We start from the raw sequence: 26,814 nt of genomic DNA on the forward strand, positions 1-26,814 counted from the left end.
AAGTGGTAGTCCTTCGCATTAATCAGTACCCAAGTAGCTGTAGCTCTATATGCATATCCTGTACTCCAGAAGCAGTTGGTAAATGTAAAAATATGACATTTTATTTATATACATTTAACTAACATAGTTTGTAAATTGTGCTGTACGTTGTGTAAAATTCTAGACAATTTCATTGTTTGACACGTTCGCGTAAAAAGTAAATTGAGAGTTGCGCATGCGCCGTAAAACTCTAGCGTCAAGTGTGTATGAACGGCATGACAACAAGCCGCCATGTCCAAATTGAAAACTTTAATCTGGCCTCAAGTGATTCTATTTGGGGATTCCATCACTCAGGTTAGCTAACTTTAGGAATGGAACACAATTGTTGTCGTTTGTTGCCTGCTTTGTTTTGTTGCTAGCTGACATTTTTCCTCTTTCAGTTTTCCTTCCAAGTGAACGGATGGGGTTCGAGCATCGCCGATAAATTAGCAAGGTCTTTATTGCCCTTTCCATTTCTGTATTATCGTAGTCGATATATATTTAGGAGTTTAATCGGCGGGAATGTGTGTTGTTGGAGCAGGAAGTGTGACGTTGTCAACAGAGGGCTGTCGGGCTACAACTCCAGATGGGGAAGGATTGTTCTTCCCAGGATAGTGCATCAAGACGGGTCGGCCAACGTCGCAGCAGTTACTGTCTTCTTTGGAGCCAACGACTGCGCCCTGCAAGGTATACAACTTCACATACGGGCTCCTGGCTTTAACCGACCCGACAATACAACGTTGCGATCTATTTTCTGCATCTTAATAGGCAGAAATGAATCTGTTCGCAACTTACCTTCCTGGCTGGCTGCTTCCTTCAGCACCAAAGCATTACAGTTATCCACTTTAACAAAACAGGCTTGCTTAAATGTATTTAACCTATTTTCACTCATTATCATATCAAAAACATCAGTTCAGTGGTCAAGCGAGTTAATACATTTGTTTTCAAGCTATTTGCAACACTTTAAATTGGACCTCCTGTACTGGATGTTGCATTGTGTGACTCGCACGTTGAAATTATTCCCATCTGCATGTAGATAAGAACCCTCAGCAGCATGTCCCTCTGCATGAGTACTCGGAGAACCTAAAGGCGATAAGCAGCTACCTGGCCACGGCAGGGGTCCCGGCCGGCAAGGTCATCTTCATAACCCCTCCTCCCATCCACGAAGAAGCCTGGGAGAAAGAGTGCAAGCTGAAAGGTAGCTTCACATGTACATTAGTGTCCCCGCTGAAGCTCATCAAGTGTCTTTTGCGTCTCAGGCAGTCCTCTCAATCGGTTGAACTCTGTGGCGGGCCAGTACGCTCAAGCGTGCGTCCAGGCGGCTGCTCAGTGCGGCGCTGACGTCTTGGACTTGTGGACGCTCATGCAGAAAGACGGACAGGTTTCATTCTATCGTGTTATTTTTGTATTCCATGGGGGGGGGGAAAAAAACAACATCCCGGCTAGAATCATACATTGTGTATACGTGAACGCATCCAAATCACGTTTGGTTCTCATCTCCACAGGACTTCACGGTCTACCTCTCGGGCGGACTCCACCTGTCTGAAAAAGGCAACCAGTTTGTGATGCAACGCCTTTGGGAGCTGCTGGACAGCAGAGTGGCTCATCTACCCTTCATCCTGCCCTACTGGGGGGACGTGGATGCCGGCGTCCCCGAGAGCAGCCTGCTGTGCGACCAGTGAATAACAAGATGGACAGACGACAAACGGACTTTTAAAGAGCTTGGACGTCACATTTTCTGTACGTAATCAAATCATTTATTGGGATGTAAGTAATGCAAGCAGCGGCCATGAATAAAAGCATTTCACCGAGTAACAGTTTCACATCCGTTCAGTTCATGTCAGCCATGTTTCCGTTTTGGCTTAAAACTTAAATAGCAGGCAACAGTGGCGAGACACCGTGACCACAATTTGACACGAGCACACAAATAAAACAGTGACACAACTCAAGCACCTCACAGCTTTGCAGCAGGATTTCCATTTCCCTGCATCGCTCTATATGAGGGTGAATAACAGTCCAAGAAAGGCACAACAGTGTTTTGGAGTCAGGGTGACACAAAGCAGACTTACTTAAAAACGAGCCAGTCACGACACAGGACACAAGCTAAGTGTATTCAGTAATCTCCTACCAGCATAAACGCGGATAAATATTTCTAATAGTTCTCTGGTTATGTGTGACCTTTATGTAACGCCACAAAATGGCGCTGAAGCCCAGTCAATAAAAGTGTAGTAACTGGTGACAAGGAAGTACTGTACCTTGAAGTGACACATCTCCACTGTTTAACTCATTCACTGCCAGAAATTTTCAGACCCTCTTTTACCCTAACGTTTGAAAAAAAATATAAATAAATTCCTGGGATTGAATGGCTGGACTGTGAAAGGACAAATAAATATGTCCTTGGCAGTGAATGAGTTTTTTTAAAAGCGTTTTATGACCACTAAAAAGTTGTAACTATTAACCTAAGCAAACCTACAAATTTAAGAAATGGTGGCGGGGGTCTTAATTACTGGCAGTCTTTCACAATTTGCAGCAGGACTTGGTCCCTCTCCCCCACAAATAGCGGGGGATTACAGTACGATGATCATTCAGTTGTTTTGCACACTAAAACGCAGCGGAAATGGTTTCCAAGTGCACCATGGCAACTTGTGGTGAGCAAATACTGTCTAGAATGTGTTTGAGGTACGATGAAAGAGGAAATGACACTTCAATGGGAGGTGGTTAATCTTGAGAAGAGCATAGAAAGTCCTTTGTGAATGTATTCGATATCCTTGATGGCTATCTTTAGGTCAATGTACTAATATGTTAGTGACACAACGACTGGATTCAGCACTCTGTCTCTTTGGCATCAAAGCACTCTTGCCTTTTGAGGCGCCGCCTCTCCCGGGCCGACGGGCTCTGATCGCTCAGATCCTCGTAGGAGGATTTCGTAGCCGACAAGCAAGCTCCTGCGGTTGGGAAGTCGTCGGCCCGGACCGCCTCCTCTCCCGGGTGAGAGTCGCTGCTGTTGTCCTCCTGGATGGTGGCCATCCGCAGCCCCCCGCCGCAGTCGCCCTCCGGCGTGGGCACATAGCTCGGGCCGGGAGTCGGGTTTGAAACGGTGCCGGCCGCCGCCTGGCGGGGCTGCAATGAAAGCGCGGTCGGGCCGGCGGAGGAGGAAGAGGGAGGCGGAGGAGGCTTGACGATGCGCATGGGCGCCGTCTCCAGGTTGCTCAGGATTTCTTGCTGGAGGGAGATAAAAAAAAGCGTGAGTCAGTCACGTGCCGATATCAATTGCATGGGAATGAGGCGGGATCCATTCTGTTTTTACTCAAATCAGTGTGACATTTTAGCTCTATTTCCACCAAGCCTCACAGTTTGCCTCAGATCAGGACGCCATTTTTCTTTTTCTTACTCTTTATAAAACTATAATTCTCTCATAGGCGACTGGCCTTTTCTCATGGTTGAACTATTTCACTCCATGCATGTGGATGTGAATTTTTTTTGTCCATAAAGATTTCAGCCGCAATATGGTGCCCAGAGCCAGTAATAAGCTGATGGCTGATGTAATAAACTACATGAGCAATGGGACAGTTTCTTTAACCAATCAGATTTCAAATTCATCCATACAGGGCCATGCGCTGTCCCTCGATGACATCAACATTTTTCCATCTTCTGATCGGTTGGTCAGAGCGAACTCGTCACCTAATAGTCGACTAGCAAAACGTATCTGCTTGTGAACCCCCCAATAATGGGCTACATCCACTATGACCTGATGGATTGAGCAATTTTCTGCTTAATATAATACTGGCATGGAAGTGGGAGCTCAGAACATTTAAAGACGGGAAGTACGATCCCATTATATGTGTTATTTATTTAGTCAATTGAAACATATTAAAAATTACACAACTTAAAAAAAAAAAAAGTGATGTTAGCATTGCGATATTAAGGTACAACTGTGCCATAAGGAGGAACCATGGCAAACTGAACTGAACTGTACAGCTTGGCGGAAACGTGACTTCTGATCCACATTTTTTACTTGACAGCCAGGAATCTCGTATCCATCTCAAGTAAAACCATTTCATGTCCTGCTTCAAAGTGTGTGTGACCTTTCGTGATGTCAGAGCAACACTGTAGCCGCTTTTACAAGGCTGGGAAAAGCAGACATTTCACGGCTTTTTCCGTATAAACACAATCCGGGAGAAAGTAGACCCGGTAATTTTCCACCTTCAGAAGTAATAGCGGGGCCGGAACAATGGAGTGAAGTCGCCTGTGTCTGTTCAGCACATACTTATACTGTATATGAATGGAATATCAAAAGACCCCCCCGTGGCTATAACCAGAGGGGCAGCCATTTTATGTTGCCACTGTTCCTGACACATTTTTTTTTCACTGAAAACTGTTATCAGTGCGTGTAAAAGAGGCTAAAGTGTTCAGTGAAGAATGTTCCCAATGGAACTTTGGTTTCCTAAACAACAAAATAATGACCACTGTGCAAAAGGCAACTAAAATCAAAAAGGGGTAAAAGACAGGAAGTGAATTTAGAAAATAAAATTACCCTGATCTGCTCACGGCAGATGCAAACTGAAAATGTGGACACACACTGCATCAGACGACAACAAGTCTCTGTTTGAGTACTCCCAAGCTGCAATCTTGCGTTCTTGAGGTAATTTCTGATCGAATGGCGTGTGGGACGTCCTTGCGGCGACTTTGTGGGCGATCAGTGATTACGTCAAGGAGTAAAGGAGTGCGGGAGTATCCCAAACGTGGGCCCACAGACCATGCAGCATCATCATCATCATCATCATCATGGACTCGATGGCAACGCAACACCAAGCCATGGCACACGCACTCACCTATAGCTGGAGCTCTACTACAAACCTCCAGCGTCTGCTGCAGTTCCAATAAGAAAAGGCCAAGAGTGACAGAAAGGTCATTGAAAGCCCGCACGGACCCATGGACCCACGCTAATCTTCAACTTTGAACACAAGTCTGAATGTGCCCCGGACTCAGGACAAACTTCAAAGTGAAAAAGCCTTTCTAGCTATACTGCACGTTACTGCATCGTACGATCAACACCTGTAAAATCCAATGCAAGAGCTGTATCGTAAGACACTGGTGGTTCAGAAGGCTTAATTGTTTGGTTGTTGGTTGCTGATTTGATTTGACCAACTAAACTAAACTTAACCTTCTACTTTGGGGTCCATATATGGATCAGGATATCGTCATGTCATACTGTATCACTGACCCCTCTCACATGCCGGAAACAATCAATACAACATATTTGCGTTATCAATAGGGGCAGTTGCTGTTATTATTATAGTTCCTCTTTTACCGTTAGACAAATATTGATACAGCTCTCACATTGAACGTTTGGTGTCTGTTTCTTATGGTTAGAGTCATGGAAATGACCGGAAACGAAGAGAAAACATCTCAGCCGAACTAAAATGCTTCATGCTCACCAAAGAATTCTTCAAAAGGCACTTTCAAAATGCACATGGGGAGCTTGTAAGCGATGATAGACTTACATTCAGAGGGCAGTAGAGCGACATTGTGTTCTCCTCATACTGCTGGTCGAGTTTCTTGTCCTGTAAGAGAGAAGCAACATGGCGATAAGGTGAAATATTTCCAACCGTTTAACGCCACTGGCAGAATTAAAGTTCGTTTCTTACCACACAGTGAACTAGAATACTAAGAGGGATCCAGAAGATGAGCGAGAACACGACAACAGAGCCCACAATGTTATCCGCCAGGAACTTCCCTAATGGGGAGACATTAAAAGTAAATATGCATAAAATGGATTTCATCTGTCATCTGGTCGTGTGATGTGAAGCACTTACCAAAAGTGTTTATGTCCAGTTTGTCAATGAAGTCCCAGAGACGCTCGATTACATCCTGCACCTGCTTCATGCACTTCCCCTGCGGAAATAGCAACACCACCATAAAATCAATCGGAAGGTGACAGCAGCTCGTCTCGAGCGCGCATTTCCACACTCACGTTCTCGTCGCAGAAGCCCACAGTGCAAGGTTTCCCTTTACGTAGTAAAAGGAAACTGCCGTCCAGCTGGACGAAGGGCGCGCAGGTTCCGTCTTTCGTCCGGCAGCACACTTTGCAGGAATCCTCCGTTGCTGCAAATCGGAGAGCGGAATAACTCGTCATTTGCTGCAATGGTAGCGCACACTGGGTAAGAAATGAAAACACAACATGCGGCGTTTGATACCATTGCAGGCACAGGACTGAAGGTTCTGCACAGCCTCGCAGAACGGGTTGCACTCTCCGTTGCGGCACCGGCCGTTGTCCACGCAGAGCGTGTTGTCGATGGCGTTCTCAGGGGGAGGACACTGACTGCTGTTGCCTGGAAGTAAAACACAGCTGCATGACAACTTTGGAATGTTTTACTTCCTTGAAGGTCAAATCCTTAAAGCCGAAGTCAACCCAAACATTTTTTTTAAAGAATATGTGCTATGCAGGCCTAGCATGGCTCGGCTTCAGAACACAGATGAGCTGTGATTGGTTGTTACCTGAGCCCTGAGCAACTGTGATGTCATTTTCAGTCGACAGAAGTGACAAAATGGCCGCCCCCAGTGATGGCTAAAAAAACGGATGGATTACCTCTTATTCCACAAACACAATATTTATTAGAATGCCTTGTTTCAACTAGTTGTCTTGCATAGAACATATTCTTGAAAAAAATAGGTTTGGGTTGACTTCCACTTTAAACAACAAAATCCACCTGTTTTTAGCCATCTCTAGGGGTGGCCATTTTGTCACTTCTGTCGACTGAAAATGAGTTCAGATAATGACCAATCATAGCTCATCTTCAGGAAACAGGTGAGCCGTGATTGGTTGTTATCTAAGCCCTGAGGGTGTGTGATGTCATTTTCGGTCGACAGAAGTGACAAAATGGCCGCCCCTGAGATGGCTAAAAACGGGAGGATTTTGCTGCTTAACTCATAGTTCATACTCATCATATTTCCTTGTTTCAACTAGTGGGCCTGCATAGAATATATTCTTGAAACTTAAAACAGGCGGCGTTCACCGGTCTCTTTAGTTCCTGGCGGGTGTGGTGAATGTTTGCATAATGGATAGTGCATACAAACAAGCAAGTTGCGCACAGTTGCGCCGGCTAGCATTAGCGCTACTTGGCTACTATTTGCGCTACTGTAGTGTACAGAGCTGCGCCTCAGTAATAAATGACAAGAAGCATGCCTATGAACTGACGGGACACATGCAAACCGAACTGAAACAGTCAAACCAAAGCATTTAAACGGTTTTAAGAAAGCTGTTCCACCCCTAGCGTGTATGTGTGCAGGGCGAGCAAGGTGACTGACAGGAGAGGGAACGAAGCAGCGCGACTGAATGTTGATGACGTATGTAAACAAATACGCGTGTAAATGACCATTTCTTGAATCCGGAAAGAAATGATTGGGTCCATTTTATTTATTGAGCGATCAATTAATATAATTATCATGATAGGCCTACATAAAGGTACCACTAGCGTAATTTTTAATGGTTTCATGTCAGATTCAGTTGTTTGTGCCTGCGTGGCCAGCAGGGGGCGCATACATACCTGTGCAAGATGCAATGCCCTTACAGGTGGCACTGATGGGCTCTTGACACCTTGTTCCTGCTCGTTCAAACCTGCAGTTTCTGCAGCACGGGCTGTTTCGGTCACTGTGAGAAAAAAGTAAGGGTGTGTGCTAGGGCTGCTCGATTATGAAAAAAATATTAATCACGATTATTTTGGTAATAATTGAAAGCACGATTATTCAAACGATTTTTTTTTTTTGCTACAAAACAAGAACAGGTTTAAACATGTAAAAAATATTGAGACAAAATTCTTTGAAACGCTATAATAATTTAAGTTCATTTTGCACCCAACAACATTTATTAAATTATTATTATTATTTTTTTTCAATTTAAAGTGCAAATGTATAAATTAAAGTATGGTTTCCTTGTATAAACCAGTTAACTTACTATGCACTTATAAATTGCCAAAGTAGTAAACTGCTTGGAGTAAAATGCCAAATTTTGACAGAATAACAGACATGCTATTCATCTATACATTTAGACCTTTGTCTGGAGTTGTTCCTGTGGCGGGTCTTGTGCCATTTTTAGGTCTGTTATTCTGTTAAAACGTTGAGTAGGAGCGTGTGCAGAGTGACTTGCGGGGCGCGGGCTGACTGGCTAGCTAGCTAGCTAGCTAGCTAGCTTGGAGAGGGCGGCGTAGCAGAGTAACTCATGTGCGCATGCCTCAAAACAACTCAAAATTAGTATTAATAATCATTGTTTTACGATTATGCCAATTTTGAAATCGTGGAGTGTAATAATCGAAATCGTAATTGAATTTCGATAAATTGCACAGCCTTAGTGTGTGCTCAGACAGTGAAGAATATCTACAGAAATTCGCTGTCAAATATTATGAATTTGAATGTGGTGAAAAGCTTTACAGGGAATAAAGTGCATTATTGTTTGGAATTTTATGTCAGACTTCATACCTGCACTGGGAACCTAATTTGAACTTGCAGCTGGATGAGCAGCAATCGTCGTCGTTGAGGTGGAGCAAGCCGGGGTCGCACTCCTCCCCTTCTTCCACTCGGGAGTTCCCACACACGTTGCTATTCCTCTCCTTGAAGCACATGGGAGCTTTGTAACGCAGCGTCTTCCCTATGGAGATCTTGCTGCAGCTGGAGAAACGCTGGAGGAGGAGACGTTGGAGGGGTTAAATCTGACTGCAAGTGGCACGGCCCGAGCAGTTCGAATTCAAATCAGATTAATTGGCATATTAAATCATGGTATTAAATCTTTGCTTTTGTTTGTTTTTCTTGTCATGCATTCTCTACTCAGAATAACAAAAAAAGTCTTGAAAATATTTTTTGTAAAGCCAAAGTGGATGCCAGTTTGCTGTTAATACATATTACTGAAAGGGGCTCATTTAAAACTAGCTTTCACACCTTCAGTGGCATCTATAGCTGGTTTTTAATTCCTCCAGTCTGGCCAAGTCTGGTCGGGCAGTTTTACAGACTTTTATGCAATTTATCTAAATTGTGCGAGCCTTCTGGCAAACTAATAAGTCGCCTACATTAGCAATCTGTGCCCATGGCTACAATAAAGATCGCTAAACAAAAATGTAATTATCGGTGCACACACTAGCTTAATCATCCTAGCCACAGTGTGTTGTAGCAAAACAATAAGAAGAAAAGAAGCGGCAGCAGGAGGGACAGTATGTACCTTGTTGTTGACATGGTCTCCACTCACAGCAATTGGATACATGACAAATTTCCCCCCGTGGTCATCACTGGGAGCACAGTATGGAATGTTGTCCGGATCGTGCTCGGCTCCGAAGTTATGACCCAGCTCATGAGTGGTCACCAAATCTGCCTCCTAATTGGACAAGTATATCCTTGAGTTCATAGCTAACACATTCACAAACATTAAAAACAAAGCTGAGGATTGAAAGTTTACCTCCAGAAGCTTCTTGAGAAACCAAAATTAGTAAAAAAAAAGTAAATTTGTCAATGGTAGTGAATGAGTTAATGAATGTCGATGCAAACACTCACAAATTAAAGAGAAATCCAAGTCAAACATTTTCTAACACTGTATTCTGATTAATATTGCGTTTGTGGAATATGAATTAAGCAGCAAACGCCACCTGTTTTTATCCATCTCAGGGGGCGGCCATTTTGCATTTCAGTCGACAACAATTGGCAAAATGGCCGCGGCCTGAGATGGATAAAAATGGCTGGATTGTGCTGCTTAATTCATATTCCACAAACGCAATATTAATAAGAAAACCATGTTTAGACTTGTGGGGCCGCATAGAACATATCAATGTACCCGAACCTCACAGAGATGCAATCTCACGTTACTAAACAATGTCCTTTTATGTAAATATTGGTGTGTAGATACTATATCGCAATGTCCTCTCTTGCAGTCGATTATTTGTCAATGGAAGATGGCATAAAACTACAACAAAACTTGTCATGGCCATCAAACATGTTTTTTTGGCTTCTTTGGCACATGATGTCCAAGCAGTACATCTCCCTCATCGTGAAACACTGTATTCATATTCATACTTTATTAATGGTGATCACCTTTGTCAGGATTGTTTTGCCATAATTCTTTGTGCTGGTCAATCCGGTGTTGAGGTAACTGGGCTTCTTGGCAGACAGAGATGGGTAATAAGCTGTAAAAGCAAATGAGATTTCAGTATTTCTTCTACTTACACATATCCAGTAATGCAGTATCTATGCACCCTTACTATTTCATAAAAACACAGGTTAAAGGCAGCACCAGAATAATGCTACAAGGAACGACTGTAAAATGCACCAAACATAACCCTATGTTTATATGGCAGGCTTTTCAAATGAGGGCCATTGTCCTTACGTTTGGGGCACAGGCCGCCCAGGGCCAGAGGTTTGGAGGGGGCCACGTAGGCGAGGCCCAGAGTGCCTTCGTCAAAATCCTGGTAGGTGAACAGGTGGGCCAGGCACACGGAAGACGCGTTGTCAGCTATGTCTAAGCTGAATTGCTGGAGACAATTTAAGAACGACTTAATTATTTGATGTACTGTAGCTCCTTATACGACACGATTGCTTTCTCCCCACCTACCTCCAGAAGCTTCTTGACATCCCAAACCAGCTTCCCCCGCACGGGGCTGTTCTCCATGTTGTAGTGGACCCAGCCAGTGCCAGCACGCCCGGGAGGAAGTTTAGGAGGTTTAGTGGGCTCCTTGTGGATGATCATCTTAGAATAGATCCAGTGATGAGATCAATATATTTCAAAAGAATCAAAATACGACATCATGCAAGCGCAGCGAGACGACGCAAACTCCAGACAGAGAGGTCACGGCCCAGATTTGAACCCCAAACCTCAGCAGTAGAGTCAATAAATAACATACATTTGATGTATTTTCAAATCATAAAAACACCATTGGTGGAATGGCGGTCAAGAGTTCTTCACATTGGGGGCGAACAAGAAATTACTTGGCGTGGCTGAATAATGAATGCATATCTTTTGAGTGAGAAAAGGCTCGTCGCAGTACAATAAACAGTGTGTCCATTCATTCGCAACGCCAGTGGAACAAGCTTAATGAGCCGCGCACAAAAGCTTTCAGTTCCTCTTAAAATGTATGTCTCAACGAGGGGACCGTTTTAGTCTACCAGTCAGTCGCATCCTGCAGTGACACAGCAAAAAGGTGAAGGCCCTTTCATGCCACCATGGTGTAACTACACAAACCTGATGTATTTGCACCCCGTAGCCTTTGAAGTCATCGTCCCACGTCGTATTTCGGTAAATGTCATCGACTCGATCGATCAGCTCAATCTGAAGCAAGAAAAAAAAAAAAACATACACAGAAATATTACAACACACAAACTATACATTCTATTAGCCAAACAGAGGTTTAGGTTTTCGGTGTCTGACCAGGTAATTGAGCGTGACACTCTCTTGTCGACGGCCCATATGTTTAAAGAAGCGGTAGTCTGCGACCAACAACAGGGGGCAGGTGTTCTTCTTGTGGTCGTGGACTTGTCGCTTTTCTCTGTGATGAAAATCTGCAAAGTGAAAGGTGAATCTTAAATTTACTCAATGTCAAGGATGTTTTCATGTTTTTTTTAAGAATCCAGGCATTCAATCCCAGGTATTGTCTTGATGTATTTTTTTTACGTGGTTGGGTAAAGAAGGGTCTGAAAATGACTGGCAGTGAGTGAGTTAAAGTGGGAAGTCAACCCAAACATATTTTTTTCAATAATATGTTCTATGCATCTTCACTAGTCCAAACATGGAATTCAGTTCAATATTGCATTTGCGGAATATGATTTAAGCAGCAAAATCCACCCATTGGTAGCCATCTCTGGGGGCGGCCATTTTGTCACTTCTTTCGACTGAAAATGACATCACAGTTACTCAGGGCTCATGTAACAACCAATCACAGCACACCTGTTTTCTGAAGCTGAGCTATGATGCCCTGAGCAACTGTGATGTCATTTTCAGTTGACAGCAAGTGACAAAATGGCCGCCCCGAGATGGACAAAAACTGGTGGATTTTACCGCTTAACTCATTCCACAATCACAATATCAATCGGAATCCCATGTTTCGACTAATGGGCCGGCACACAACATATTCTTGTCAAGAAAAATTAGGGGATGACTTCCCCTTTTAAGTCAGACATAAACAGAAAGAGCAACTGATGTGTTCAAACAAAAATCAGGAAACGGTTAGCTGACATTGAGGAAAAATACACAAGCATACACCCTTAAAGTAAACAATGATGTCAGGTTCTACTTCTTCACCTTTATCTTTCTCAGGGAGCTCTTCAAGACAGAGCAAATAGAAATTTGAATGTGTTACACGAAGCATCATATTTCATATTAAGAGATGACATTCTCTTAATATATTTATTAAGAGATGACATTACCTTAATATGAAATATGATGCTTTTCACATTAGCGAGCAGAATCTGCATCAATTTGAAAATCTCCTCCAGTACAAACTGGACTGTATTTTCAACTAAGCAGTGGGAGGCAGTCTCCTCAGGCATACAACTAACCATTATATATGCTTTACATTTCCAAAGCGGCACAGTAATTTGACATAATTATTCAGAATCACAACAGTGTATGTGCATAGGAAGATTTTGTTTTTTTTACCGGTAATTAAAGTGACAGCACAAGAATCTGACACCCACATCCTTTTGTCTAACTACCAGAGCCTCCTCCAGCTTAGACATTTGTTATCCTCCTACTCTTTTTACCCCCTCTGCTTTTCCTAAGCAACTTACATCATCCCTGATCTCCAACCGCTAAACCACTTCGTTTTTCTCTGCAGGCGACAAATACCAGAGACACGTAAAAGCAGACACACCGTTTACGTTGTCCGTCACCTGGGGCTCGTCCCAACCCGCACTGGTGGACTCGGGCAAGAGGTTCTTGGCGTGCATGTAACCGCACACCTTTGGGGAGGCTATGCGGCTGAGATTCCTAATGTCTTCCGAGCGATACACCAATAACCTGCCATCAGTGCCAGTGGTGTCGGCAAACCTCCATAAGGGCTGTTGAAAAGGGAAAAACACTTGACTTAAAGAATTGTGGAAAATATTTGAAAGGCATTAAAAATTGCACTTCAGTGAATACCGTATAAATAACCAATACTAATAATAATACTAATACACAACATTTTCAGCAATATACACCCCTTAAATCACACAAACGCATGGCATCACTCAATACCTTCACATCTCTTATGAGACTTGAGCTCAGTGAGCATTTAAAGGATTAACTAAACAAGTGTGTTTTGATTTCCTTAATTTCTTTTTTTTTTTTTCTTGCAATAAGGAGGACGGCAATTTAATTGATTTTGGGGGGGGGAACTTTGTCCAATGAGAAAAATCATTTCCAAATACAAACAAACGTGAGGTCTACCAGCATCATGGGGTGGATTTTGCTCGACCTTGGAGGTTTGTTTGCATAATGCATCTGTAACTAATCCCCGTTTCTCGTCTCTTTTAAATAAAACCAGAAGCATCCGACAACAGGGTAATGTAAACTAATTAATGAACAATGTATAACAGCACAATTCATACTATATGCAAACCAAGACAATGACTTGTCTCCTTACCTCTACATTGTATTCAGCTTCATCACTTAGAATGTGAGCTGAAAACTCATCTCCGTCAATGTGTGCCTGCACACGAGAATTCTCTTCACCTGAAAATAAAAAGAGCATTACATTTGGAAATAATGTTCCTATAAAAAAAGGAAGTCCTGTCATTGACTCCAGATGTTTTTTAAAAGTTATAAATGTAAATAAAAAAATAGGACTACAAAATAAAAGTATCACTGGGCTGGAAATGTGATGATACGTGTTTTGACCATGCAAACTAGTCAACAGTTACAGCTAAATATACAGGTGATTTCGCATCAACTCACCAACCACATGTCCCGTGAAGTAGTTCTGACGCTGAACGTTGAAGTTTTCCTCCCTTCCGAGTTTATCAACAAACACAGCTTGGAAGTTGTCAGTGAAAAGGTCTGTGTTGGTGGTTAAGTACAGCTTGAAATGTCTGGAAAGAACATAAAAAATAAAACCATAATAGCTACAAAGGCATATCACATACACCTGCCATTTCCAGGTGGCAAAACTGAGGGAGGGCTGGGGGGTTCATGTTCAGGGCCCCTAAAATACGTAAATTCTCACCAGTGTACACAAAATTGAACGAACTGGTGAGTCTTCTGGCATGCCGAGGGAGCCCCATAAGGCGGTTCAGAATATCAACACAGTGCACCCTCACTATTCACGGACGTTAGGCACCAAGCACCTACGCGAATAAAAGACTGCCCCGTTGCCGAAGCCCTCTGAATGCCCCTTTGCAGGGATTGACTCCATCTCAACTGCGACCCTGAACAGCATAAGCGGTACAGTATAGATATGAAAATGGAATCAAAATTCCACCAGTTATTTTCTGTCAAGATAACTGTACTTTTACTGAAGCATTTCTTTCAGGTATTTTATCCAAGTCAAATACTGCAGTAAAAACAAATCCAAGTCTAGCAAGCATATACTTTGTTGAACTCGAAGCTGTTTTTTCCTAAACCAACACAAATCCTAAAGTAAAATGACGCCAATGGAAGACAAATGATGGAGTTTGAATGCTCCTTGTGCACCTCTGCAAGGCTCTGAAGCTGATCAGGCGCTCCAGGCGGGACGGGGTTTGCACATCCCTCTTCCTCACAGAGTGCAACTGGAGGTCTGACACTGGCAGAATCTCAAAATCAGACAGAATGGAATGAAGTGCATCTGAAAGACAGGGTGAAACTTGTCACAAATAAGTACATAATGAAGCGATTTTGATTTTGTTGATATTAAAAATAGAGCATCTGAGAAAAACACAGCTGCCATGCCACACGCTTGTGGTTGTTAGCAACGAGAACAAATCTGATACATTTTAAACAACAAAATGTATTATTAGAATTAAGGCAGACATATGAAAAGTAACATGAAGCGGCTATTGTTTAGCGAAGTTATTTTCATTAACTACAGAATGACGACCTTAAAAAAGCTAGCAATTTTTACCAATTTCGGGGTTAGTTTCGCGGTTTTCTTCAGGCGTAATCCTTGACTTAAAAGCTCCGCTCAAGCATAAATGAGCCAGAAAAGATGATAAGCACACGCTCCACATGGTGAAACAGCGCTGATAACAAATATCACAATGACGCCGACATTGTCACAGAGTTTACCAGCTCGTCTGAGAAGCTAGCAGGAACAAAGCGGAAGTCGACAGAACGACAACTTCCGCTCGAAGTCTCATCAAGAAATTCATCACGCAACGTCATCCAGGGATCCTTTTTTCATACCAAGCGCGTCATCAGCCTACGGTCGAGCATTTTAACATGACTGCATGGCATCTATCTGTCACCAGTCTACTGGTTACTGTGACATTGTGAAACATTTTTTGTAATTATTGGGCTCATTAAAAGTGATCAACATTTTTTTACTAAATGCTTTCATTTGAAACGACAAAGCTATAAAGTGCAACGCATTGTCAAATCCGAGATAAAACTTAAAAACAAATTTTAACAAACAACACACACATGTTGACGAGTGTAATTTCTCTCTGCTCATATAACAAGGTGTCTTTGAAATTGTCAAATCTTTAAGAGAGGTGTAAGGGGAAAAAAAATTCCATCATCAGCAGAAATAAAAATTATCTATCAACTATCAATATTTCGTCTATAATGAATTTGATATCTTCATTATTTTTTAAAACCTTTAAAAACGCATTTTGCCACTTGCTGTTGACCGAATTGACATACGTACTCGGTCTGTAACGACCAATCACAACTTACCTTGTGCAGACGTCACATGAGCCGTGAATGACAGTTATAGAATTTAAAATAGCTAAATAGGTAACTTTTTTCAGTGCCCCAACAACTCAGAAACAATATGCTGTAGTCCCCCCTTGAATTTTATTGAAGACTAACTGGTCCGTAGACGTGTATGAGTGGTTGTCTTCCATGTCCTCTGACTGCAAACCGGGTTTGCTTGGATAGGCAAAATATCACCCATGGCACAGTTGTGGACACGGATGGTTAATGGTTAAGTGAGGTACAGCACAATACAAAAAATTCTGCGCAAACACACAGCATGGTTTATAAAATGATTTATTCATGTTAACATAGCTGTTACACAGGGATTCAAACGGTTCCACAAGGCTTTAGGGGACTACAATTGAATGAATAGCAAAACAATAGTGGTCCAAATCTCTAATGACAATCACTGGACAGACAAACAGACCACCCTCTTTTAGGATGTGTACAAACCTGCATTGAAAAATATTAAACTTGACACTTGAACTTGTGTGTTACAGCATTTGTTCCCATTCCAGTGTAATATCTCAAGAGACATGCAATGACAGAATTGTCTTCATCTTCCCATTTAAAAGGTCCCGGCGTGTCAGTCAGTCAAGCCTCCCCCCGCAAACCCCCCCTACCTCCCTCCCCCAAACAGACATGCTTCAGTGAAAGAGTGGCATCATAAAGTTAGGATTAATCCAATGGGGCACTACTAAGCATTTGCTGCCAGCATGCATGGAACACTGGCATTCCCTGCAGCAAGAAAACTATCTGAAGTGGAATTTCAGACGCTGTAACCGTACCACAATTGTTTAATTTATTTTTTATTTATTTATTTATTTATTTTTTAGACAGAGCAGGAAAAGGAACCTAAGATTATAACCTGGAAACGAAATCTTCCTCAGAGGATAAACTTCCAGTTGTTTGATGTAACGACTGAGGGTTTCTGCCTCTAACTTTAGGAAAAGAGCGTAATACCATGTCAAGCTATCAATACTTTTCTACAGCTGAAATTGCACATACTGAAAGGCCAGGACACACACAAACCAAAGGAATGGAGGGTTTTACTTTAACAGGTCATCCTAATCAGTTTTTTTCCTCCAATTTATTTATTTTTTTCCATGATTACACAATTTTTTTTTCAGCAATGGGTTTCATTGGAAGAATGTTGGATTGGAGCAATAAGGAATGACAGATGTGTAAAAAGTTTTTTTTTTGTTTGCTTTTCTTTTTTTTTTTTAATCCTTTTGTTGTTTTTTGGAGGCCAAGTACTTTCTTCTAGTTCTCAGTTTCACCGCCGTCACCTCTTTCTCCGGCATCGCCCTCCTCACCAGCGGTGTCCGATGTCCATAGCTGAGGAAACAAGATACAATTTGCATTTTAAACAATATCTAACCCTGTATCTTGAATATTTTCAGAAACTATGCTATTATTCTAATCATTTAGAAAGGCATGCTTCAGTGTAACAAATTGCTCAATTTACACATTCCCGGACATTAAGCTTGCAATCACTTGATAGTTGGAGACCAAACCGGCCATATACATAGAGTCTCACAGCAGCACCTAATATGAGTGTTGGTAACTCTTAATTCCATTCTAAAAATGTACCACACTGGATGAAATAAGTGCGCCGGCTCCAAGCAGGTAACGCGTTTCCGTGACTAGGGGCAATCGAGGCTGACACAGTCCTTTATAAAAAGAAAATTGTGCTCGTTAGTTTAGACGGTCATGAACGTGGCACAGTACACATCCAGACTCGGAAAGATTGAACCTTACGCCTTCTGTAAGGCGGCCAATGAGCTGAGCGCCTGCCCTGTTTGACACAGAGTAGGAGTGCTTTCTTCACCATTGTGTTATTTTTGCCCCCTAAAATTCACAATTCGGTATTGGTACCGTAACTTGGTGCAACACTACTGTAGTTTGTGTTTTGGTATGCCATTCAACACTATTGTAGTCTGTGCTATGGTGCGTCACACAAAGTCAAGTTCAGGAAATATGGTTATAGTTTGGGTTTATGGATTCGATCGGACTGGTTCTAATAAAAATAATGCGATATTGATCCAGAGGATTGGCCCATCCCTAATCGATAATTCCTTTAATGCGAACAATACGAGAGATAGACAAGAGGCAAGATTACATTTCAGGAAAAATGTGAAATTTGAAGTCTGCTGCAATGAGTGGCGTTCATTTTGTGTGATGTGAGAAGAGGACACTCACTGTCAGATTGTCTCTGAGGAGCTGCATGATGAGGGTGCTGTCTTTGTAGGACTCCTCGTTTAGTTGGTCGAGCTCAGCGATGGCCTCGTCGAACGCCTGCCAGCAAAATGAAGAATGGAACAAATTGAACGGGCTCCGAGTGGAGAACAGCGTGAGGTTGTGTGCACAAACCTTTTTAGCGAGTTCACAAGCTTTTTCTGGAGAGTTGAGGATCTCGTAATAGAAGACCGAAAAGTTAAGAGCCAGACCCAAGCGGATGGGATGTGTGGAGTCCATGTCGGTATTACTGATGTCAAACGCTTCCTGGTACGCCTGCTGCGAGTTGTCGATGATCTCTGATGAAGAAACACGCAATTCAGCTTCAAGAAACACACCATCGCTGTACAAAAGCCCACTCCTTTGATGCTTGTCTTTTAAAGGGTAGACAACAGATCAATTGTAGCCTATTAGTTGACATGGTGAATAAGTTAAATCAAACAAAAATGTTGACAGGTCAAATCAGACCATTAAAATGACAGTAAGTGTTTGTGTGGAAAGCTGAGTCAGCGACCACCCACTACCACTCTAACTTCCGAAATGAGGCCCTGTGTCATCATTTCCAGCCAATAGTGAAACATACTATGACACATTCCTAGTTTGGGTGCAAAGATATGGAGCAGGTTGTAATAATTAAAATATGTGCAATTCATAATAGTTAAATGCAGTACTCTTACTTTTTTTGTCATCTCCAGAGGCAACTTCAGCGAGGTATCTATAGTAGTCCCCCTTCATCTTCAGGTAAAAAACTTTGCTCTCTTGTTGTTTGGAGTTCCCAATTAAATACTCATCCAGAAGTGACTGTTGAGGGGGGAGAAACATTCGGTTAGATGGGGTGATATTAACAGACATCGGCCACAGGACAAATCAAATACTCAATGTGATATCAGGTAAAAAAAAATTTAAAAAATTTTAAAAAAAGGGGGCGAAGAGGAAATATTCCCAAAAACACCATTTGATAATAAACAAGCTAGATAGCCTTCACCAGAAACACACATGCCAGAAAATATGATGTACGCAAGAGCTCTAGATGGTGGCAATGAACTCAAGTCATTTCACAACAATCCATAAATGTCCACTTTATGCTTCATGTTTCAAGTGGGATTAAATTAAAGTAAAATATAAAGTCAATAGCGTTACTCAAAACAACTTTGCAGATTCCGAGCTAGGACCACATATGCAAGTGACCCAGGTCGAATTAAAAAATAATAATAAAAACATTTTTTTTAAAAAAAAAGGAAAATCGGAATTGAGTCGTTCGGATTGTCATAAAAAAAAAATTTAAAATAAAAATCATGATACAGGTTGCATATGGGCAAAAAATTTTTCGATCTGGGTCGCAGTTGCCTGTGGTGTGAACCTAGCCTAATACTTGGGCAGCAACAATTGCTTTCGTCATAACAGCACTGGAGCCGCAAGTTGCAAAGCTCAACGTTGGGCCCCGCCTTTCCAGAGTTCCCCTTCACACAGGTGCCATACTGTGCCGCTTCTATAAAAGGGTTTGATTCCCAAACATGGAAAATTGTAGGGCTGTGCAATTAATTGAAATTCAATTATAATCACGATTATTACACTCCACGATCACAAAATTGGCATAATCATTTTAATATGCATTTATATCCAACGCACTGTTTGTTTGCACAAAGACATCATACATTTGCACCTTTTTTATTTTATAATAGTTTAATCAATTTTGCTTGGTCCAAAAGGAACTTACATAGTGTTTCAAAGAAATGGATTTGTCCTTGTATTTTTTTATGTTAAAACATTTTCTTGTTTTGTACCAAATAATAAATGATCGTCTGAATAGTAATTTAAATGACCAAAATAATCGTGATTTTTTTAAAAAATCATAATCGAGCAGCCCTAGATTGACATTCAGCTTCAGTGTCATTGTCTTTCATAGAGAACAGTGACGAACAAAGTCATAAGGTCATCTCCCACAGGCTTAAAAAAAAAAAGTGCTTAAATTGTGACTTCCACCCTCTGTGGAGAACATGTGATGGAACAATTTTTGTGGTTGGAAATCGAGCGAAGCAGTAATGTTTCAGGGCTGTGGACTCATTTTGAGAGTACAAAAACAGATCCTATTCAGACCAATACCTTTTGTATATTGTGGGATGAAATGTGGTTGCACATGTTTTAAGTTGTGAGCGGGATCCCATTTTGGGAACAGAAGCCCATGAATGAATTTTAACAGTGGCTTAACATATAATACAGTGGACTCCCGCTATTTTCAGGGAATGGGGACCGGGCCAGCCTGCAAATAGCGAAAATCTGTGTATAATTGACACCCACTGTAACCGCATTAAGAAAATATTTAATTGAATCCCCCCCAAAATTCGAAAAGTGGGGCTGGAACTTCATAAGCATTTTCACAAAACCGGGAGATTTTTTTTTCTCCCTCCAAAGACAGGCATGACAAAACGTTATGGACCCAATGCCTTATGTTATCTATAAATAACATATTGCCCAAATTGGATTATAGCTCCAGCTAGTGGTGGACGATCTGGCAAAAATATCAGACCACAAATTTTTAAAAATAAAATCACGATCACGATTTTATCATGATTCTTTTTTTACAAGACTAATTTGCACATTTCAGACCATTTTCCTCATGTTAAACATATAAAACAAATTAAAATGTGTATAAAACTCTAAAAGAAAAAAAAAAAAAGACATTTTAAGTCTGCTAAGATTTCTGGACAGGTTTTAATTTGAATAGTGATTAGTGACAATTTTTAATCAAAATGTGCAGTGAATGTAAACATAAAAGGTAACAATGTAAACATAAAAACACAGCCCGTAACGCAGGTCTAGTACTTTGACGAGTATTTTAAAGCCCTCGTTTTCTGCTGTTTTACTGGGAATCATGTCTTCAGCAAGGTAATAAGTCACTGCCTCAGTTACTTCTTTACACTGCTTGCTTGTTTTTTCATATGGAGTGCTCTTGTTAATTGGCTGTGTTACCGTGGGTTGCGTTAGCTTGGAGCTAGCGGCTGCCTCCAGCTACCAATGGATTATCTCAGTTTGCTTTGGCCGTCGCTGACGTCCGAACAGAGTCTTTGCAAACTTTGCAAATAACTGGTTTGCGCTTTCTCCTCCGAGGAAAAGCCAAACCAAATCGACACTGGGGATGTCGAGTTTGTTTTCGGGACCAACTCTGCTTCGTGGTGACTTTCAGGCCGCTATAACCTCCCGCTACACAAACAAACAGTGAGGCGGGGAGTGTCACGTACGGTGCACTTTGCGTGCTGTGATTGGTTGGTCGGGTATACGCGCGTCTATGGCGCCACCATAGAGCTAAACTGTGCCATGTAGACGATCAAACGATCTTTCGGCTTTATGAGATCGTGAACACATTAAAGCGCTTAACGATTTAATTTCGTCATATCGCCCACCCCTAGCTCCAGCACAAAATCATAACCTGCGATTGCCCTCTAGGACACATCATGGGCATTTCAACGGAGAGAAAACCAGAAAATGTGTCGCGCTTCAATTACACAATACAGATTAACCATCTGCGAAGGACCATAAACCTCAAACCTAAGGAAGAAAAAGGAAGCCTGGATTCCAAGCCTTGGCAGGAAGAAAGTGTCCTTGTCTGAGCCAAATCCCTCCCGGGAGCCACTCCCAAGTCATGTCCACAAGCCACCATTGGCTTGGTCAAAACATGCGCACGGCTCGTGTACGGAGCATTCCTTTCCCCCTGCAAGCTGTGCACAAAAGACAAGAGGAGGGATGCACTCTCCACAGTGCTTTCACACAAAGCTCTGATTTCAGTCACCGGTCCTCACGAGAGAGTGCAAACGACGTTGCAGAATGAAAGGTCCAACTAGTCGCTGTCCAAGGCTGACTCAATTCGCATGTCTGACCAGAATTTGTCTTCAGGCCACGGTGACTTTAAAATTTTATTTGACAGTAAATTGAGAAAAGGCAGATAGGGACACACATAAGTGGGGAGGGAAATACAATAATTAAACTAGAAAAGCAATTGTAAGGGGAAAAAAAAAAATCACATTCATCTTTTCATTTGTTTTACACTCAGTTAATATATTTGATTTGAGAATCTTTATGGAATTATTGCTCAATCACATTCGGTTTAATGCACCTGTGTAAAGGTTTGTGAGAAAAACAAAACTACACAGCCTCAAATCACCATCTGTTGAATCTGTTTGACAAATAATGATTGGGCCTGGCTGGTCTCGAGAGACACAGAGACTGCGGCTGTGAGTCTGCGAATGCTACATTTACATTTCTGTGGGAATTTTGACATTGACCTGTTAAAATTATAACTTTCAGAACTTTACATTTTTCCCTTAATTGTAGACCCTCAAAAAAAAAAAAAAAGTCCCCCAAATGTAGCCTTAACTCTGCGTTGTACAAAAGGTAACAGTCACAAATGACTGAACGCTTGGGGTGCTGTGCATTCCAACCACATCAAAATGACAGCCTTAGAGTGTCAACCGGGGGCCGCAATCTCCAAACCACTATTGCATATTTCAAGATAGAATCCAAGTTGAACCAACCTAGCAGTCAGACAAGCCCCTTTAGCTCCAAGCATGGTTCAGCCAAGCAACCCTAGTCTGCTGCGAATCTTGTGTCAATCCTCCCTCACGGCCAACATGGTCTAACAGCGATTTATTATTTGGTGAAAGTTAGCAGTCCGGAAGGCTTGGGCAGACGAGTTGAGGCCTGAGGAGGGACACACCCTTCTGCAACACTTAGCAAGAGCAACACAAAAGGCTGAGTCACTGGCAGGGAACATGCATGCTGAAAGTGAACAGCCCCTGCGGCTTCTCAGTCAGACAGTAGCCCAGGGACATTACTGGAATCTTCCAACCAGATCTCCTCTAATCCACTATCAAGGCAGGATGGAAATAATGCGAAGCACACTCCCTGCTGTTGCGATAGATTAATCAAGAAGTGAAAGCATGCCCCGCCCCCACTAGTAGTCAATCCAGGCTAGGAACTAGTTTAAATGTAGGCCAAAGTCATTACTGAAATGAACTGAAAGGTATCCTGCTGAACTAGTGGGAACTGTTTGTGCATGTCAATTATTGCACATGGCTTGTCACATTAGTTATCCATCTGACAGATGAGACTACATGGATACAACAGCACAGATTTACATAGAAGGGTTTAGCGCATGGGTCCTGGTGAGGTGTCTCTCAATTGCAGTGGAAGCTCTGAAGCCCCAAAACCATCACTGCGTCATCAGGCAAACTTCCTATTTATTGAGCTCCATGAGCATGTCCACCAGTGTTCGGACTTTTTGTGCTGCCACTTCCATGAAAGCAAAAAAGTAGTGTGACAACCGTCAAACCAAAAATGGAACTGACTCATGGGAAAGGATCTGGCTAAAGTACAAGATGAGCAATACAATCAATTGGACCACAATGATGCTACCATAAATATACACTTTAATGTATTATTTACAGAAATTCATATAAAACGCCACTAGGTGACAGTGTCACTCTGCTGTTTGTCTATCAGGCATCTTCAAAGATTACAATATTTTACTTTGTTTTAAAATTCACCATTTCATTCTGTCGCCACATTTAATGTTAAAATGTTACTTAAAACATCGACTCTGCATTTCATGTGTTATAAAGGAATCTGCTTGAACTTGTAATTAATTCACAAGGATTTTTTTTAAATGTAAACAATCTGGAAGTCATCCAGCATCTGACAAATTGGCTGTGACTTTCCACTATAGATGTAGCGCTCACTCTCTCTATACCAATATATAAATCAAGGCGTTGATGACCTTATCAGAGGACACACACACAGTAGTGCAATAACATTGTATCCAAAAATCTTGATTCCAGAAAGGCAGAAGCAGTGGGAGGAGGAGTGCATAATACTTCCTTGTACTCCCCAGCACGAAAAGCCCTATCTTTGCAGAACTACAGCCAACAGGAAAAGAGGGTGACAGCATTTGACACCAAACTGGACTGAAATAGCCAACCTAGATCAAAGCAACGATGTGTTATTCCATAAGGCTGAGATTATGTTCATGTATCACACCTACAGTAGATATAAATGAAATATTAGAAGACAATTTAAATTGAGATGGAATGACTGCCCTGCAACATTTGAGTTTACCACAAATTACAGTACAACCTTCCGATGAGCAATTGCAAGCTCCTCAGGAATGGTGTAGGAATGTTGGCAAAGCCTGTCACTTGGGTTAAATTTTTTTTTTTTAAACAAAGTCGAACTACATTACAGCATATAGCAACACTGTTACAATGCTGTTATGGCGTTTTAATGTCTGTGTCCAATATTTTGTAGAAAATAAAACAATACATGTTGGAACTGAGATAAGTAGTGGCTCAACTGTTCTTGGATGAGCTGCACATTTTGTTCTTTAAAATCAAGTTTGAACTGGTTAAGAAATGCAGTCGTCTTTTTTCTAGGGGAGCGCTCACACAATCAGGTTCCCTCGTGGGATGAAATCTGTATCAAATTACCTGTATCTATCTTTTCTATGTATTCAACTATCCTGTTGAGGGGATTGAAATGGGAGAAACTTTTTAGCTATTTGACTAGTTTATATATCTTTTTATCTTCAGCTACACTGAAGGAAGCAAGGTTGGGGAATTACCAATTGGACTCTGGTATTTTACATTGCATATCATGCCTGGCTTTATGGTATTTAAAAAAAATAAATAGGAGGAGGTCACGTACCAAAACGTTCTCGCAGATCTCTTGCAGCTCATTCTCCACTTTCTCCCGATATTCCTTAACCAGCTGCTGCTTCTTCTCGCTGGTATCGGACTTGCCTTCGATGCTGGAGAGCACCCGCCATGAGGACCGCCGGGCCCCCACCACGTTCTTATAGGCGACGGAAAGCAGGTTCCTCTCCTCGTTCGTCAGGTCTTCGCCCTTCTCCGTAACCACCTTCATGCACTCGGCCATGTCGTCGTAACGCTCGGCCTGCTCTGCCAGCTTGGCCTTCTGGATCAGATCCGCTTTATCCATAGTTTTTTATATATATATTTATATATATATATATATTTGATTGGGGAGCGGTGGATCAGACGACACGGACCGGACGAGAGAGAGTCGGGGACTGTGAACTGGGAGTGGAACAAGGAGTGGCGTTATTTCCACCGCGGCGTGACAGGCTGAGAAAAACGAAACGATCACATTTGGAGAAAATGTGTAAGAAAAAGAAAACCCAGCCAGTTATAAACCATGGGAATAGTGAAGCTAAAATGTATTGTAACAGAAAATGACGTGAACGTTTTAAGTGAGTCTACGTCGCCTTGCGGTACGCAATAGCGCTTTAACGCGATTACGTAACGGTCTTTTCATGTAATATAGCGAACTGGATGACTTAAGATCGTTATAAAATGGGATTCTAGCACCGAAAACAGGGCTCTGAAAAGGCCAAGCTGAGTCACGTCGGTACCGCAGCCCGCCACAAAGCTGTCTAGAGCGGCTACTTAGCTACCTAGCTAGCTACAAAGCTAGCCTAGTGAAGCTAAAGCTGCAGGTTTAAGCTAACGGGCCACTCCTATCAATGAAAAAGTGTCACAGAGATCGCAGCTCACAAAAACGGACCGCGTCCTATTTAATCACACCAGCTACCAGAAAGAAATCTTGGACGCTACCTAGAACGCACAAAATAAAATAGTCGATGTATCTCACCTACAGAGGTCCGAATTCGCTTCACGAATTGGTCCGATTCGATGGATTGGGCAGAAAGGCAAAGAACAAGCAGCGGTAGCTAAAGTCCAACTGAACTTGATAAAAGGAGGGCGGATTATCTAGGGCGACTCTCCAATTGTAAATCGCTATCTCTTTTGAGTGACAGGTGATTTTTGGGGTGTCGACGAATAGACATTGAGCGCGGGGGTGAGAGGCGGGACATCAGAGAGTAGTTTGACGGACCGGAACGCTGCAGCGGCTGGTCGCACGGGGTTTCCTCCAATTAGAGCAAGGGAGAAGACGTCATCGCGTTGCCATGGTGATATCGGTCCAATCGTTCCCTACTTTGGCACGACGCGTGGACACTATGGCGGGCGTGGCACGATCACACACCCAAAGCACAAAGCCATTTAGTCAGCTTTTATTTTAATGATTTCTCCCTTAAATGAACACGTATTATTATGGAGAGCTAATCAAAGTCTACATAAATTTTACTATATTTTCACGCCCTAAAAAAGGTTACAAAAACGGTTCAATTCAAGATGCATTTGCTGTCAGTCATATTCTTGAGGAAAAAAGGACATTCGAAAAAAGATTTGTTGCTCTCCTTCTACAAATTCAAACCTTTGTTCTCGCTTATTCCCCACCCTTCTTTTAGTCATAGGAAGGCACACTGACAAGCCACTGAAGCCATGGAAAGGACACGTCACTTGTAGATGATGTACATGGCACATTTGTGTGCTGCTATAATGCGTGTTTATATAGTATTGATGGTTTATATACTTGCAGTGTGGTACTGGTGACATTAAGTAGATTTAGTCGAGCAAGTCCCTGTTGAAGGCCCAGGTACCAAACTCACAGCTCGATACGGGCTTATATTATATGGTCTTGACTGAAATGTATGAGTACAGAGTGGCAATTTCAACTTTCTTCTTGTCCAAGCCAGACCGCCTTCCTACCCAATGGGACGTGTTCATGGAGACTTTCCAGTGCACACACTGTGAAGTAGGCCAGAGGACACCGAAACAGCAACATTTGCTCTCAACAGGAAAGAA

The 26,814-nt window shown here is 42.1% G+C and overlaps 3 protein-coding genes across 6 annotated transcripts; 1 reads left to right on the top strand and 2 right to left on the bottom strand.

The window, feature by feature from the left end:
* Nucleotides 1–200: 200 nt before the first annotated feature.
* iah1 (isoamyl acetate hydrolyzing esterase 1 (putative)) lies at nucleotides 201–1,833 on the top strand. Its single transcript, XM_086049921.1, has 6 exons — nucleotides 201–333; nucleotides 420–472; nucleotides 560–705; nucleotides 1,055–1,216; nucleotides 1,278–1,399; nucleotides 1,524–1,833. The coding sequence occupies exons 1-6, from the start codon at nucleotides 271–273 to the stop codon at nucleotides 1,698–1,700; spliced, it is 723 nt and encodes a 240-aa protein (XP_085906047.1). The 5' UTR covers nucleotides 201–270; the 3' UTR covers nucleotides 1,701–1,833.
* Nucleotides 1,753–15,317, bottom strand: adam17a (ADAM metallopeptidase domain 17a). 2 transcript variants are annotated; one of them, XM_086049919.1, is made up of 20 exons: nucleotides 15,069–15,317; nucleotides 14,660–14,792; nucleotides 13,925–14,058; nucleotides 13,614–13,702; nucleotides 12,861–13,047; nucleotides 11,420–11,550; nucleotides 11,234–11,320; nucleotides 10,607–10,741; nucleotides 10,382–10,526; nucleotides 10,090–10,181; nucleotides 9,227–9,379; nucleotides 8,494–8,693; nucleotides 7,566–7,669; nucleotides 6,216–6,350; nucleotides 5,993–6,123; nucleotides 5,835–5,913; nucleotides 5,667–5,755; nucleotides 5,523–5,582; nucleotides 4,851–4,887; nucleotides 1,753–3,240 (listed from the first exon to the last, which is right to left on the bottom strand). In XM_086049919.1, exons 1-20 carry the CDS (start codon nucleotides 15,172–15,174, stop codon nucleotides 2,864–2,866), a joined length of 2,604 nt encoding a protein of 867 aa, XP_085906045.1. In that variant the 5' UTR covers nucleotides 15,175–15,317; the 3' UTR covers nucleotides 1,753–2,863. The 2 variants fall into 2 exon arrangements, with proteins under 2 accessions (XP_085906045.1, XP_085906046.1); XM_086049920.1 differs by lacking the exon at nucleotides 4,851–4,887 and having other exon boundaries at nucleotides 15,069–15,316.
* Nucleotides 15,318–16,140: 823 nt separating this feature from the next.
* LOC147137614 (14-3-3 protein beta/alpha-1-like) lies at nucleotides 16,141–25,924 on the bottom strand. 3 transcript variants are annotated; one of them, XM_086048964.1, is made up of 6 exons: nucleotides 25,760–25,924; nucleotides 24,794–25,185; nucleotides 18,778–18,901; nucleotides 18,236–18,399; nucleotides 18,065–18,160; nucleotides 16,141–17,200 (listed from the first exon to the last, which is right to left on the bottom strand). In XM_086048964.1, the coding sequence occupies exons 2-6, from the start codon at nucleotides 25,085–25,087 to the stop codon at nucleotides 17,126–17,128; spliced, it is 753 nt and encodes a 250-aa protein (XP_085905090.1). In that variant the 5' UTR covers nucleotides 25,088–25,185; nucleotides 25,760–25,924; the 3' UTR covers nucleotides 16,141–17,125. The 3 variants fall into 3 exon arrangements, with proteins under 3 accessions (XP_085905090.1, XP_085905091.1, XP_085905092.1); XM_086048965.1 differs by having other exon boundaries at nucleotides 24,794–25,233; nucleotides 25,760–25,892; XM_086048966.1 differs by having other exon boundaries at nucleotides 25,764–25,871.
* Between the last annotated feature and the right edge of the window lie 890 nt (nucleotides 25,925–26,814).

The sequence above is a fragment of the Filicampus tigris genome, chromosome 13 (genome assembly GCF_054856515.1).
Source record: "Filicampus tigris isolate MCC_2025a chromosome 13, RoL_Ftig_1.0, whole genome shotgun sequence".
Taxonomy (NCBI): Eukaryota; Metazoa; Chordata; class Actinopteri; order Syngnathiformes; family Syngnathidae; genus Filicampus; species Filicampus tigris.